The sequence below is a fragment of the Bufo bufo genome, chromosome 3, assembly GCF_905171765.1.
Source record: "Bufo bufo chromosome 3, aBufBuf1.1, whole genome shotgun sequence".
NCBI classification, from domain to species: Eukaryota; Metazoa; Chordata; class Amphibia; order Anura; family Bufonidae; genus Bufo; species Bufo bufo.
The window spans coordinates 596,358,443-596,374,569 of record NC_053391.1 but is presented as its reverse complement, the minus strand read 5'-3'; the positions used below and the strand labels follow the sequence as shown (position 1 = coordinate 596,374,569).

General features: G+C 43.4%; 1 protein-coding gene and 1 long non-coding RNA gene across 2 annotated transcripts in view; one reads left to right on the top strand and one right to left on the bottom strand.

Moving 5' to 3' along the window:
- Positions 1-1,350: 1,350 nt before the first annotated feature.
- Positions 1,351-15,394, bottom strand: LOC120996153 (methyltransferase-like protein 7A). The gene is made up of 2 exons (XM_040425905.1): positions 14,803-15,394; positions 1,351-1,788 (listed from the first exon to the last, which is right to left on the bottom strand). Exons 1-2 carry the CDS (start codon positions 15,298-15,300, stop codon positions 1,549-1,551), a joined length of 738 nt encoding a protein of 245 aa, XP_040281839.1. The 5' UTR covers positions 15,301-15,394; the 3' UTR covers positions 1,351-1,548.
- Positions 14,434-16,127, top strand: part of LOC120996154 — a 44,147-nt gene continuing 42,453 nt past the window's right edge. Inside the window, exon 1 of the long non-coding RNA XR_005777735.1 lies at positions 14,434-14,606. This is a non-coding gene — a long non-coding RNA (uncharacterized LOC120996154). The remainder of the gene's footprint in view (positions 14,607-16,127) is intronic.

The following is a 16,127-nucleotide window of genomic DNA, read 5'->3' as shown; positions in this document are numbered from 1 at the left end:
TTTAATTTTTGGCAGCACTTGCACTTTATATACAAGTAAATATACAGAAAAGAATGTTTCCTAACTATTTTTCCTCTAAAATCGATTTTATCTTCGGTTTTGTGCGAATTATTGTCACTATGTAAAAGTGGCGTACTACTCGGACAACATCGTTCCCAGCAGCGACCTGGGAGTCCAAGATGCATCCAGACATCCTCCCCATACTGTTCCCAAACCATTTCAGTGGTGTTTCCATCAATTTATGACCTTTTCCTATGAACCAGGCACCCTCCCCTCTTCAGAGCTGGGGGTGCCTGGTTTAATGCTCAGGTTCTCCCATTGACTTCAATTATACTCGGGTGCTCGGTAGAGCACCCAACCATCCCGATGTCCTCGGCCAGAGCACCCGAGCACTGTGGTGCCCGATCAACACTAGCAGCTACATTAATGGTTTGGTGGATGTGATTACCAGTACTTTTAAGGGGGGGGGGGGAGCTATTAAATTTTAGGGTTAATTTATTTTTTCTTCCTGCAGTTTAGATATTTACGCACTCTACTCAATAAAAGAGATGAACAATGCAACAGTTTTTGTGTTATTAGTTTAGTTACATTGTAATTGTCTAGAATTGTCACATATGACGATCAGACCAATTTCAATTTTTACAAGGAATCTGTCAGCAGATTTGTACCTATGAAAATGGCTGACCTGTTCCATGTGCACTTGGCAGCTGAAGACATATGTGTTGGTCCCATGTTCATATGTGCCCGCACTGCTGAGAAAAATTATGTTTTAATATATGCAAATATACCTCTAGGACAGGGATCAGCAACCTTCGGCACTCCAGCTGCCTTGAAACTACGACTCCCAGCATGCAAACCTACTCAGGTTTTCTTGGAACTCCCACAGAAGTGAAAGGAAGATTCTAAGGCTGAGTTCACACTAGTGGATGCCGTGCGTGGCATCCGCTCCGTGAAAGAGTGCCAAGACCCGATGCAGACTGCAGAGGCACGGAGCATTAACATGACTGATAATGCTCCGTGCCTCTCTGTGATCTCTTTACTACGAAATCACAGTCACTGTGATTTCGTAGTAAAGAGATCACAGAGAGGCACGGAGCATTATCAGTCATGTTAATGCTCCGTGCCTCTGCAGTCTGCATCGGGTCTTGGCACTGACTCGTGTGAACTCAGCCTAAGAGTTGTAGATTGCAAACATCTGGAGTGCCGGAGGTTGCTGATGCTCTAGGAGCAACAGGGCCAGGCAGTTCCCCCATCGCTCCTAGAGGCTCATTTGCATATATTAAACCTCATTTTTCTCAGCAATGCAGGCACATATGACCATGGGACCAACACAGATGCCTTCAGCTGCCAAGTGCACATGTAACAGGTCAGTCAGTTTCATAGGAACAAATCTGCTGACAGATGCCCTTTAATCAATGCTGAATTTCAGCTTATTCCAAAGGGTTCACTTATTTTTTTATTTCAGCTGCGTAATACTCTTGGAAACAAAATACAACATATGCTGAATAACCAAACTTTGAGTTCATCTGTAAAATAGTGTCAATGTATTTATTTCACAGCATATCCAATAATATGAGGACTAACGACATTCAAAGGTAAGGGGGCAGTTATGTGGCGCAGGTTCAAGACAGAGAACTTTGCATTCTCCAGGTCTTTCCATGTGGTCTTTCTTATGCTACATCCAGCAAAAATCAACTTCCAGGAGGGATTCAGGACTTTCTGAAAAAAACTATTCCAGCTGGATTCATCTGGGTCAGCCACGTGTTCCATGAAGTAGAAAGCTCCACCCTATAATAAGAAATAAACATGTAATCATTTTAACAGTAGTTCATATGGCTTTAAGTCCAGACATTTCCTGTGTCATGTGTGGGCATTTCCATCTTAGGCTAGTTTCACATATATGGTAAGGCATCCGGCAGGCTGGATGCAGCAGATACCGCCAGCACCATTAACTATGATGGGTTCGAGTGGAGATCTGGCTGCTACGCAGCAAATATGCCAGGCTTCAGACGGAAAAAAAACAATGCATGCAGCGATTTTTTTTTTTGACCAGTCGATTCCTGGCTTTCTATGCAGGAACAGCCTGTCAGAAGGCTGTACCGCATGTGTGAAAGTAGCCCCAGTTGTTCTTATGCTGTTAAGTTATTGTTATATTTTTTGATTTGAATATATAAAATGAATAATTTTATTAGTTAAAGTGTTAGGTATTACTTCCTCTTATGGTTTCTCTTTCTTCATTGACAGTTCCAGCAAATTCGGGCTGTCCTAGGCTGAAATGGGATGTTTATATAAGTGCAGCCCATAAATGAGCATCCCCAGGTAGGTTTGGGGGCATTCCTGGGTATGGGGCTTACATGGCCAAAATGTACCAATTACGATGTTCGTATGTATCAGATGCAGCCATCCAATCTCTATAGTAAGTCATGTACAGACTTGTTTATGTGCAGCAATATGAGTGGTGGGACAAGCTCTCTTGTTGTCTGTTCCCAGTCCATAAGGTCAGCATATCTGTTGAATGGACAATCTGTTTAATTACCTTCTGTAACCGATTCTTCCACCAATTTCTGGATTATTTTTGTTATAGAAATATTAATAGTTGTAATCTGCTTGCATCAAACTTTGTGTAAAGAAATAGGGAAATCTCTTTTCCATCAACCACAGTCAGAGGCAGACACAGGTGTTACCATCTTGATTGAATTCTTGCTGAGCACTCCTCCTTCCCCCTGCCCAGTCTGTTTCTTTTATTTACTCACAAAAGGTGTAAAAGGGGCTGGCCCATAACAAGGATGCAGGAAGTGATGACATACAGGAAGTGATGACATAGGAAGATGAGAACATAGCCAGCTCACAAACACATGTATACAATAACCACTGGAGCGAACTTTATCCAGCCTTGCTCAGTGATCAATGCCAGATAAAGTTACTATGATCCTCATGCATGTTTATCTACAGGACAACATCATTATCTCCAGCGGCTGATCAGGCGCACTAGAGACAACAAACGCACGTTCCTTTCATATATTGTTCTCTTAACAAATGCATCCACGCCAAGCCAATAAATCCGCGTCTTGCGCGGGGGCCCTAGCCGGCGTCCATACATCAGCCAACAAAACACTGCTCTGCTGAACACATCAGTCTCCCCCGACCCACAGCCCAGTGCATTGCACTTAGTGCTTACAAACCGGCAAACGCCCCCCTACACACTGAGAACACGTCTCCAAGCCCATGAGAAGGTTTTCATACTGACGGTTTTACCACTGGTCCCGATTCAACCCAAGTACCCTCTGCTAGAGCGTTCTTTGGCTAAATCCGTCACAGGGAGACAGATGACAATCTATAAAAACACACACACATCCTAAGATAAAATGTCCGCATAATAAAATTTCCACAACATTTTACATAATCCTGATGGTTCCTGCTCCTTGCTGGCTTTACCCCCCCCTCCATCCCTTACATTTTCCTGGGTTTCTACTACTGGTTTGGATCTACTGCATAGGACAATAGAGGGATGGCATGATTCTGCGACCATAAGAAGCCCTGTATGATTTTTCATAGCACAGGTGATTAATGTTAGGCTGATTGGGGTCCCAATGGGGATGTGGCTTTGTTGGCCACTGCTATTTATGTATTCACTATAGAGTTGTATAGAATGTAAACGTGCATGCTCAACTACTACTTCATACAACTCCTTGGTTTGGTCTTGGTATAGATGAATGGTGTCATTTGTCATCGCCACGAGGGCAAGTATCCCCTTCATGCCTCCCTAGGCACAATGCTATACTTTTGGTTGTTGCTGTGCCTGATTCTTAAGCTCACAACAGATTAGTCCTATGGAAGTGAAAGGGGGTCAGAGTCAGTACCTAGCAGTACACGGTAAAAATCCATATACACAGTAATACAGAACTCTTATGGTGTCCTCCTCTAAAGGGGCTACTTCAATATACACTACTCACAAAAAGTTTGGCTTGTGGGTGAAATTTCAGAATGAACCTAAAAAATTGAGACATCCTAAGCCACATTAAGCTCCGCAAAAAACAAGCTTAATGTCACTCATTTGCCTTGTGGGTAGCCAAAATCCATGAAACTTCCAGGATAGGTTTGGGAAGCTGGGAACTAAGGTTGTGCAAAGTTTCAAGGAAATTGATTGAGGTTTAGGCACATTATGGTACATTAAGCTCTTTTTACATTAAGCTAAATGTATAAAAGGAATAGTTTAATGTGAATAACTTTTGGTATGTTTTATCAAATGACCCCAAATCTTCAGAATATGTTGGCATAGAGAGAGTCTAGTAGGATAGGAAGTTTGGGGAAAATCGGTTAACATCTGAGTATTTTGTACGTTAAGCCACATTAAGCTCATCAAAAAACAAGCTTAATGTCACTCATTTGCCTTGTGGGTAGCCAAAATCCATGAAACGTCCAGGATAGGTTTGGGAGGCTTGGAACTTTGGTTGTGCAAAGTTTCAAGGCAATTGATTGAGGTTTAGGCACATTATGGTACATTAAGCTACATTAAGCCATTTTCACATTAAATATTTTAGGATGTCCCTGGAAATAACTGATTAAAATCGCTGAAATGTGAACTAGGCCTAGAGATGCGGAGATAAATCAATTCAGGAATTAAGCAAATATTTGAAGCAAAGCAGGCAGTAATTGGTTGTATCAGGTTCCAGAAGGGTTTTGAAAATGCATTTAAACCATATATGAGAAATAGTACCTAGATTCACATCTCTAGCATTTCAGTGGATGGTTTGGATTGCAGCAATTCTGATGTTTTATACTAACATGAGACCAATTGATACCTCAGTTTAACAAATTAGTACAGTTTAAGTGGAACCTTTAATTTGCCTAGACCCACAAGGCCATAGGGTAGCTGTCCCTAGACAGCATTGATCACTTACTGTATGTATCTTCGTTATATTTATGGTGGCAAAATATAAAGCCATGGGTTTAGGGTTCCACCTGACATGGTCCGTGTCTAGTATTGTGAAATGCATGAGGGGGAGTAAGGCTACTTTCACACTACCGTTCAGGACGGGTCCGTCTGGTGTCTGCACAGACGGATCCTCTCCTATAATGCAGACGTTTGGATCCGTTCAGAACGGATCCGTCTGCATTATATTTTAGAAAACATTCTAAGTGTGAAAGTAGTTCAGACGGATCCGTCCAGACTTTACATTGAAAGTCAATGGGGGACAGATCCGTTTGAAAATTGAGCCATATTGTGTCAACTTCCAACGGATCCGTCCCCATTGACTTACATTGTAAGTCTGGACGGGTCCAGTTGCCTCCGCACGGCCAGGCGGACACCCGAACGCTGCAAGCAGCGTTCGGGTGTCCGCCTGCTGAGCGGAGGCTGAACGCCGCCAGACTGATTCATTCTGAGCGGATCCGCATCCACTCAGAATGCATTGGGGCAGTACGGATGCGGTCGGGGCCGCTTGTGAGACCCTTCAAACGGAGCTCACAAGCGGAGCCCCGAGCGCTAGTGTGAAAGTAGCCTTACAACACCAGTCATGGGCCATCATCAAGATTCAAGGAGGGAAGGAAATAGAAGCAATCCTTTTTTTAATTCTGTAAAACCACTTTAAAAACCCTATCCTATTGCTTGGGCCACTGGCATCCTGCTCGGTGGTAGTTCTTGATAACAGCACTTATACTTAAAGGGGTTGTCCAGGTTCAGAGCTGACCCCAGATATAAACTCCCCTTCACTCCTTTACCATGTACGAGTGGAGCATCAAAGCATTTTCTTGCTCCGATGCTCCACTTGCCTTGCACTGCATTAAAAAATTTGCTGTGGGGCCCAGTCATTTTTTAGTTACAACACTGACTGTAGCTACTAATCATTCTGCTAGTGGGGTTAATCTCGGAGTGGGGTATAGGTTACCAGAGGCTCCCCTAGGCATGGGATTCAGCAAGTTCCCTTCAGTTTTCCAGATCCGGTTGTTTATTACATCGGAGAACCATATTGCCGGCTGAGTCCCAATCTGGTGCTGTGGCGGCAACGGCAGGGCAGCTGGAGATGTTCACTTTCATTGCTCTGTGCGCCACTAAACTCTTTAGTTGGGGGGTAGGTGTGTGTAGTGTATTTATGTGTTTGTGTGTTGCATATATATGGTGTATGTACATGTAAACATGTGTCATGATGCTGCGTGTCCACCATTAAGTAGGGAACCTGTTGTTAAAAATTTGAATCCCACCCCTGGGCTCCCCCATGATAAAATATTAGTACTGTGTCTGGCTCCCTGTTATGACAGGCAGCACTGACCATTACAATGTGTCAGGAAAGCTGTAGTACTATAGTTACTGAAGTAGAATGGACAGCATTGTGTGGCAGTAAAGAACAAATGAACTGAAACATGAATATTTTCTATAACACCTGGCTGCCAACTATCCCGAATTTGCCAGGACTGTTCCTGATTTTCAGAGACAGTCCTGGCCAATTCATGCTGTACTGAGCTGAGAAATAGGTGGGGCTAACACAACCCCCACCCACAAATGTGTGTTTCTGGGCGGGTCTGGGGCATTACCGGGGGCACGTATCCCTAGCAAAGAGTAGTTTTCCAAGGTCTTTGGTAAGTCCTTCTTTAGGACCTGGAATTTTTAAAGGGGTTCACTGGATTCAGGGTTGAACCCCGATATAAGCTCTTCTTTATTCTTTTTAATATATATACGAAAGAAGCTTCGGAGCAAGGAAATGCTCCGATGCTCCACTCGTATATATAGTAAAAAGAATAAAGAAGAGCTTATATCGGGGTTCAACCCTGAACAGCTTCCGTCAGCGCTATAGACCACTCATCTGTGCCGGTGACATCACTAGGCTCACTGCTAGGTGGAAATCTCCATCTAGCAAAGTAAACAAACAGACCTTGCGCTGTGCAATGCAGGACAAGGCAAGGAGACGCATTGGAGCAAGGAAATGCTCTGATGCTCCACCTGTATATAGTAAAGTATAAAGAATACTATTCTTTACTATAGTATAGTAAAGAATAAAGAAAAGTTTACAATATATCCTGGTTCAGCCCTGAAACCAGAGAACTGTAGCTGGCCAGCTAAGACCTGTCCTAGGTTGCTAATATAGCTTGTGTGTTTATACAGCTAGACCTGCCAATAACCTTAATACAGTTCTTATGTTTGTGTGATAAAGACAAAAGCAGAGTTATTAACAGCGACTTTATGTTTAGATGTCATATAACTGTTATATTTTGTGTTCACAGAAGTAGAAAAGATAGTATGCCTTTAACCCCTTAGGGACTGGGCTCATTTTCATAAAGTGATAACTTTAACCCCTTAGGGACTTAGGACATACCGGTACGCCATGTTTGCCGAGTCCTTAAGGACTCAGGACGTATCGGTACAAGCCCCCCTGATGCACCCCTAGAGTAGAAACTCCATAAAAGTTACCCCATATAAGAAACTACACCCCTAAAGATATTCAAAACTGATTTTACAAACTTTGTTAACCCTTTAGGTGTTCCACGAGAATTAATGTAAAATAGAGATACAATTTCAAAATTTCATTTTTTTGGCAGATTTTCCATTTTAATAATTTTTTTCCAGTTACAAAGCAAGGGTTAACAGCCAAACCAAACTCAATATTTATGGCTCTGATTCTGTAGTTTACAGAAACACCCCATATGTGGTCATAAACTTCTGTACGGGCACACGGCAGGGCGCAGAAAAAAAGGAATGCCATAAGTTTTTTGGAAGGCAGATTTTGCGGGACTGTTTTTATTGTTTTAAAATTTGTTTTTATTGGGTTTTCCAATCACAAGGAAAGTATATATTGGTGACATATGATACAGAGCTGATACAGATATATCTAGAATGAATACAAGTTCTCTCAAACAAAGGCTTATGCATAGCTGTACACAGTTCACGTATGGCGCGTCTTAAAGAAATATCTATTACAATTGCAGTATAACTCTACTGAATGATTGGCAGAGAGTTTCTTTGCTCAATAAGGAGTACCCAAAAACAGGTAAGAACCAATAAACACAAAAGACACGTACACAAATGGAGGGGGGGGGGGGGAGAAGAAGGAAAGTGATGGGGAGGGGGGGCTGGTCGATCCTGCGGAACCCTAGCTGTAAACGAAACGTTTTCATGGTGAATGAACATCAAATGTGATCTATAAAAAGGCTACCTGGTTCCATGCTCAGGTATAGTTGTACCTCGGCCGACGTGCCTTATGACTATGATTTTGAAGAGAGAGATCACTTTGAGGAGTGCCGAGAAAACACAATATGCACAGTGTAATGATCCCTGGCTCCAGTATAGAGCTCTTAACAAGTTACCCAACGGTAAAATTTCAAAATGCTTTCCAGGGGGTCCAAATAGCCTCAAACAAAAGTGGGGTTCTAGTGTCCCAATGCGCTATCTGTTCTAGTCTATAGAGTTGATCACATTTTAGAATCCAATTTGGAATGGTAGGGGGGGGGGGTCTTCCTTTTTCCACTGACTAGCTATCATTAGCCTGGCGGTTGCTATGAGGATATTACATAGTGATCGTGTATGTTTAGAACATCAGATTCCTGTGTATAGCCCAAACAAACAAAGTTTAGGCGACAACAGGATATCTATTGTTGTTATTTCCGATAAGATATTACCTACTTCTTGCCAGAAGGGTATAATTTTTGTACATTGCCACCAAATATGTGCGTGAGTACCGAGCTCCTTATCACATCTCCAACAGAATGAGCTACATTCTGGAAATGTGGTGAAGGCGTTGTGGAGTGTAGTACCATCTTGTCAAGACTTTATAGCTGTTCTCCTGTACCCTGACACACCTGGACACCTTCAGCGGACTCAAAGTTGCAAGTTTTACCTCGAAGGGGGTAAATTTGACGCTTAAATCTTTCTCCCACTGGAGTAGAAATGAGGGGGTTTCCTCCCGCCCAAACGACAAAAGGATGTCATATAATTTGGAAATTTTCCCCTTCAGTTCTTTCACTTGCAGGACCAATTTCTCAAAGGGGGAATGACCTAAGGTAGACGACAGGTTCTTTAGAAGCTCTTTCAGTCTGTATGTGAGGAAAGCACAATGGAAGGTGAGAGTGGAGCCCTATCCAACCGTTCACGGAGTTCGTCGCAGGAGGGGGTATCCTCATTCGGACACAACGATAAGACCGGGGTTGTGCACATTTTCATTTTATCAATAAGGGTTTCTCGGAAAGGTTTAGAAGCCTGATAAAATAAATCTGACTTGTGAGTAGAGTGAGCCAATGAAAACATGACCATATACGCAACGCATAAGTAGTGAATGGGCACGGCGTATTCAAAGTGTGGCGAGCGTGTGAATACTCCATAAAAAGTAAAGAGCGTAATGGAATATTTGACATGTCATTCTCTGACACAATATCTAATCTGCTAGTATATGTCCGTAGCCATTCTAAACATCTTAGACATATGACTGCCTTATGGTAGCTATATAGGTCCGGGACTCCAAGCCCGCCAAAACGTGGGCGTTGCACAACCTGTTTAAGCGGCAATCTAGGCCTTTTCCCGCCCCAAAGAAATTTTGTAAAAATGCCTTGAACTCTACTAAAATACGCTTTAGGGATGGATATTAGCAATGCTTGAATGTAATATAAAATTGTGGGTAAAAGTATGGTTTTTATTAAAGTTCGTCGTCCAAACCATGAGACAAAAGGGATATCCCAGGAATTAATGAGATCCTCCAGACATTTCGGCAAGGGCATGTGGCCATGACAGAGGGAGGGAGAGTCACGTTCAGAACTGTGGATTTCGCCAAATTTACTGAGAAGTTGGAAATATCATGAAAGGTCTGAAGTGTCGACATAATAGCCGGAAAGGCTCTCTCCGGGTTGGTGATGAGTAACAATACATCATCCGCAAAAGCTGCAGTCTGATGTGTCGTGGAGCCAATTTTCACGCCCACTATGTCGGAGTGTTGTCGAAACGACTGCAGGGGTGTCTCAATTACAATTATGAAGAGTAGAGGGGATAAAGGGCAACCTTGCCTTGTTCCATTCGAAATTTTAAAAACAGGAGACAAAGTGCCATTTACCAAGACTCTTGCAGTGGGGAGGTGGTACATGGCCATAACACAACCGATGTATGAATCTGGTATGCCAAATTTCACTAATGCCTGTGTCATGTAGAGCCAGTCCACCCTATCGAATGCCTTTTCGGCATCCGTACTAAAGATGGCTAAGGGTATCTTATTTGTTTTGGCCTACTGCATGAGTCGGATTATTCTAACCACGTTGTTTTTGCCCTCTCTTCCAGGCACAACGCCTACTTGTTCTGGTGAGATAATGTTTGGTAAGTATTCTTTAAGTCTGTTGGCAAGCACTTTAGCGTAAAACTTGAGGTCATTGTTGAGCAACGAAATAGGGCGATAATTCGCACATAGGGTGTGATCTTTCTTAGGCGAAAGTAAATGTCCCTCCCTCTCTCACTTCATTACAAGCATTCACTAGACGGGGTAAAAGGATATCTTTAAACGCTAAAAATAGTAAGCCACCGGGAGGCCATCTGGGCCAGGACTTTTATCGAGAGGGGAACTTTTTAATGCCGCTTGTAGTTCAGTTAACATAAATGGGGAGTTTAGCGCTGCAGTTTGAGCTGGGGATAGTTGGGGAAGGTTTTGATTATCTAACCAAGCCCGAATGTTTTGTTTCTGGACCGCAGTTTGCGAAGGAGATTGGGTAGCATGCAGATTGTAGAGTTTGCTATAATATTCACAAAATTGCTTCGCTATTAAATCGGTTTTGTGGACCATTTGAGCATCTTGCGTTTTAATTTGTGAGATGAAGGAAGCCACCTTGCGCTTTTTGATCTGTGACAATAGGACTTTAGACACCTTGTTTCCATGCGCGTAGTACTTATATTTAGAGGCTAAAAACAACTTAGCAGTTTGTGCATTTAGTATATTTTTTAATTCAGGGCGCAAGGTGTCCAGGCGTACCAAAGTGTCGTCCTTCAACTGCTTTCTATGCTGTCTTTCTAGTTCTGAGATCACAGAGGTAAGTTCGTCAATTTTCTTAGTTTTCTGTTTTTTAACAAAGGATCCCAATGCTAACAACTCTCCCCTTGTCACTGATTTATGTGCGTCCCAGAGGATGATATGTGAAGTGTTCTTGTTGTCATTTAATCTGAAGTACTTCTCTATCATCTTAGCTATTTTCGGGTTGTTAGACCCGTTCAACAAAGTTTCATTTAACCTCCATCGAAACTCTGCTTTAGGCATAGAAACTTCTTGTATGGTGAAGGTGATGCTAACTAGGGCGTGGTCCGAGAGAAGAATGCTTCCGATTGTAGAACATGCGCAGTTCTGTAGAGATTTTGTATCAGTGAAAATATAATCTAATCTTTGATATGATCTATTTTAATTTTGATGAGAGCAATGCTCGAGAGCAATGATGAGCCCTTGGAGGAGTCCAAATGTGGGACTAGAGTTACATTCAGGTCACCTCCAAGAAATATCGCCCCATCTGCAAATTCCCCAAATCTCTTTACGGTGTCTACAAGCCAGACGGTTTGTGTTACATTGGGAGCATAAATAGTACCAAACGTAAATAGTTGAGGGCCTATGGTACCCTTAATAAATAAATATCTGCCCTCCTCATCTGACAATGTGTCTTGATGTAGGAACGGAATAGATTTATGGATCGCAATACTCACACCCCTAGAGGCGGAAGATATGGATGGGCTGTGAAACCATTGACTATACAACAAATGTGATAACCTAGGGATGTGGTTCCTGCGGAAGTGGGTTTCTTGCAATAAGGCAATATGGATTTTCTTTTTGTTGAGGTATTGACAAACTTGACTTTTGTTCGGAACATTTAGACCCCGTACATTATAAGTGCCAATTTGAATATTAGCCATAAGTATTATAACATACCATTCTGAAGTTCGACTGTTCCGGTAACAACAGGCGATGTAATAAGCGACCAGTAGGTAGGGGGAAGGGAAAGCTAGGGAAGAGGGGATGGGTCAAAAGACATACTACATAAAGGAGAGAAAAAAAAGAAGTTAAACAATTGTCATTGGCGCAAACAACGCAGTTTCTAAGATAACATATGCTGGAAAAAATCCAGCGAAGAACATAAAGTCCCCTGTAGGGGGGGGAAGGTGTCATCTAGATGCGACCCTTTAACTTCTGGAGCCTGTAAACGAGGGCTGGAGAATATCAAGGTGTTCAAAGGAGAGATCATTGAGCCATTTGGAGAGTAAAGTAGGGAGGGGAAGAGGATAGAAATTAGATGTCGAAGATGTGAGCAGGAAAGAATAAAAGTGTGGCACCATGGCCCTCACCGGTAGATTAGAAAAAGAGAAAGAAAACATTGACGTAAAACCTCCTATGGCCACTAGATGTCCCCCGTGGCCTGCTAAATAGAGCTAAGTTAAAAGTTTAGGTACAGTATCACAACTCACAGGAAATATCATATCCTCTCCGACACCTTATGAGAATATGACCAAGGAGACATTAGGAAAGAAGAGAGGAAGGGGAGCCAAAGCGAGGCCTGGAGAGATAGAAAAACAAGATGAATATACAGTAGGAGGTAAAGAGAAAATCTCTTCAGGGAGAAGAAATGGCTATTTAAAGCCGGTAGTTAAGAAAAGGGTATGTGACCCCTGGAAGTCCCGATGTTTTTCATGGTGGAATGCGGCGAGTCTTCTTTGCTCTCTGCTGTTTTGATGAAACTTCTTGCCAGGTATCCCGTACTGGAAGTGCTGGTAGATTAGCCATGCTTTGTACTGGGCACCAGTCCGGTATTTCAAGGCCTCGGATTTCCAGTGCATCACATACTCGGATCAGATCGGCGTGGCTCCGGATAACTTGTTTTCGCTGCGGAGTATTAATCAGTAATCCGAAGGGGTGCAGCCACTAGTAGGTTAGCTTTTTCTGGAGAAGTACATCTAGGAGAGGTTTCAAATGCCTCCTCTTTTTTAAAGTTATTGATGAAAGATCTTGATAGAACGTTATAATGGAGCCTTCAATTTCGGCCATTTTGTTCACCCGAGCTGCAGCCAGAATCTTTTCTTTTACCGTAAAGTTGGATAAGAGGCAAATAACGTCCCTAGGAGGGTCTTGTGATTTGGGCAGCGGGCGTAGCGCTCTATGGATCCGTTCCATCTCAAAGGAGTCCGGATGATTATCAGGCACCAGCCTCGTGAATAGTTGCGTGACCTCATGTAGCAGGGAGTCTTGCGACACTGACTCAGGCACACCTTTTAGTCTTATGTTATTTCTGCGCCAGCGATTATCCTGGTCTTCTACCAGGGAGTAGATGTAATTTATGTGGGCTTGTGCGTCATCTAGGCTGTAGGAGACTTGATTACCAAAGCCGATAAGGGTCTGCTGCGCCTTCTCCAGATCCTCCAGCCTTGTGTGCACATGATGTATGTCTGTTTTAATTTCAGAGAGGTCGCGTCTCAGCAGCTCCAAGGCATCCTGTAGCAGACCTTTCATGAAAGTCCTGGAAATCATCAGAGCCAGAAGCTTCTTCTCTGTCACTCTCTATTTCTCCTTCAGAGTCGGCCTCTCTTTCCTCCTGAAAGCCCGTGCTGCGACCCGGCGCCATCTTGGAATCTGATCTCGTGTCGGGTCTTCTAATAAATCTCTCCAGGTCGCTCTGGTTTGTCGCCTGTTTCAGCTTCCCTGGGGTGTATTTTTTTTTCTCCTTGCAGGGTTTGCCCATTTTAGCTTAAGATAATCGCTGTGAAAAGCTCCAGAGGCTCGGTCTGCAGCAGAGCTCTTCACTCAGTGTGCATCCGCCTCGGCTGCTAGACTCCGCCCCCCTGCTGGACTGTTTTTTTGACACCATGTCCCATTTGAAGCCCCCCTGATGCACCCCTAGAGTAGAAACTCCAAAAAGTGACCCCATTTTAGAAACTAGGGGACAGGGAACTATGGAGGTCACAGTTAAGGGGATGGTCCGCTATGGAGGCCAGTGTTAAGGGGCGGGGTGCTGTAGAACTCACTGTTAAGGGGGCGGGGTGTTGTGGAGGTCACATTTTAAGGGAACAGAGTTCTGTAGAGGTCACTGTTAAGTGGGCGGGTTATCGTGGAAATAACTGTTAACGAGATGGGGCACTGTGGAGGTCACTAATAAAGGGGGGGCTGCTGTGGAGGTCACTGTTAAAGGGTCAGGGTACTGTAGATGTCACTGTTATAGTGGATACTGTCGATATCTTTTAATGACATACACAAACATTAAATTATATAGATGAAATATACCTGTGCGAAGCCGGGTCCTTCTGCTAGTATAATTATATTTTTGAAGGTACAACTGTAAAGCAGAATCCAGTGTACTGTTGCTAGAATAGACAAGTTTGCAAAAATCCAGCCTTAAATAAGTTGTCCAGGGTTTTTTGTTTTTTTTATCCTAACACCAGCCAGTGGTGGTGTGATCTGTTAGCATCTGCATGGATGGGGTCACTTGCATTGCTTCAGCCAATGACTGGTCTCAGCAGTGATGTATTCCCACTAGGTCACATGCTACTTGGGAGACATGTCACTGCTGAGGCCAGTCATTGGCTGCAGCAGTGCATACAACCCCGTCTGTGCATTAGTGGAATCTGGAAATCTGGCGAAGACAGCCAGGGAGCCAGAACCGAGCTCAAGGAGCAGGTACGTATGTTTTTCTTTACAGGTCCTTCTGGATGGGGTGGGACAAGCCTTTCAAGTACCGAACTACTCTGTGTCCTAAGGGTTTAACACTATCATGCAGTTTTTAAACTGTAATAGTTTTTTTTTTCAGCCACTTTATAAGAACACAAACTTATATAATAAATAAAAAGGACGTTACAAGTAGTACACAACTCACCGGCCGGAGGACTCTCTGGATCTCTTTCAGTACAGCTGGTGTGTTAAGCACAGAACAAGTTAGCAACGTGCACGCAACAACATCCATAGAGCCATCAGCCACAGGCGTCATGTTGTCAGCAGATGCTACCAAAAAGCCATCGTAGGTCAGGTGGTCATTTTCTGCTTGGCTTTTGCTCAGGAACTTTTGGAAGTTTGGGTTGATATCCAAGCAGGTCACTTTGCAGCCCCTAGGATAAAATTTGAAGTTTGCACCTGAGCCACAGCCAAGCTCTAGAAGCCTGAGCTCTTTGGAATCGCATGAAAAGTCAGAGATATTGCTAAAGAGTCTTCTTTTCTGATCCTCCATCACTTTGTTGTAGATCTGAGCGAAAATGTTCATGAAAAATGGAAAACGTTTCCTAATAAATGAATCCCAAATACCAAGATAATTAAGGATGTGAGCAGGCAGCATGATGACAGCCATTATAAACTGCAGAAGAAATATAATCCCAGGCATGGTGACCGAGTTGAATGTTGCAGGCAGAGAGAGTGGATTCAGAGTGAGGCTCAGCTTCTCTGGGCAACTGTTTAACCTACTGTATGTAGGTCCACCCCTCACTCTACAACGAGGGGGGGAAAGCTACACAGTGCACGGTCTGTCAAAGCTTCTCAGCACATGTGCACAAACTCACACCCTATGTAGGCATTTTCTATGAGCAACAACCATGCTATAGACATACATGCATGCTGTGATCATAGCAGAATTCAGGAAAATGAGGGTTGTGTTCTGCTCGGACAACAGTAACAATAATCAACGCCGTAACTACTCAAACAGAAACATGGGTCTTGATGGATCAGTTGCACTTTTCAGTTTAGTGCTAAGAAGTACACAATTACAATTTTGCATGTGCCATATTCCTTAAAGGGGTTATCCGAGTTATGGAAAAAAAATATAGCACTGTAAATCTGATGGGCAGCAATATATAACTAAGCTAAGACAGGTTTTGGGGGGGGGGGGGGGGGGGGGGAGAGAATATGTTTCCTCATTTCCCTGGTTCTCTTCTGGCCCTTTGCTTACCTGCAATAACAACAATCTCTGCCCCTCCCCCGGCTCTGCAAAAGGAGTGAATACAAGTGCTGCCCTGAGTGACATGTCTGCCTGCTGGGAGACTCAGCAGCATGTTGTATTTGTAGGACTACAAGTCTCAGCTCAGCTGTACAATTACACTGCTGATACACACAGGATCTTCCCCTTACCTGTTCTTGTGCAATGCTCTGCAGAACTCCTCTGTCAGCTCCTGTGCCCAGCATTTGTCTCCTCACTGCCTGCAGCTACTCAGTAAA

Bases quoted from the DNA above. Each gene is read 5' to 3' on its own strand.
- LOC120996153 (XM_040425905.1), bottom strand. From the start codon at position 15,300: ATGCCTGGGATTATATTTCTTCTGCAGTTTATAATGGCTGTCATCATG. The intron at 1,789-14,802 runs GTGAGTTGTGTA...TTCTTATTATAG, and splicing joins TCCAGAGAGTCCTCCGGCCG to GGTGGAGCTTTCTACTTCAT.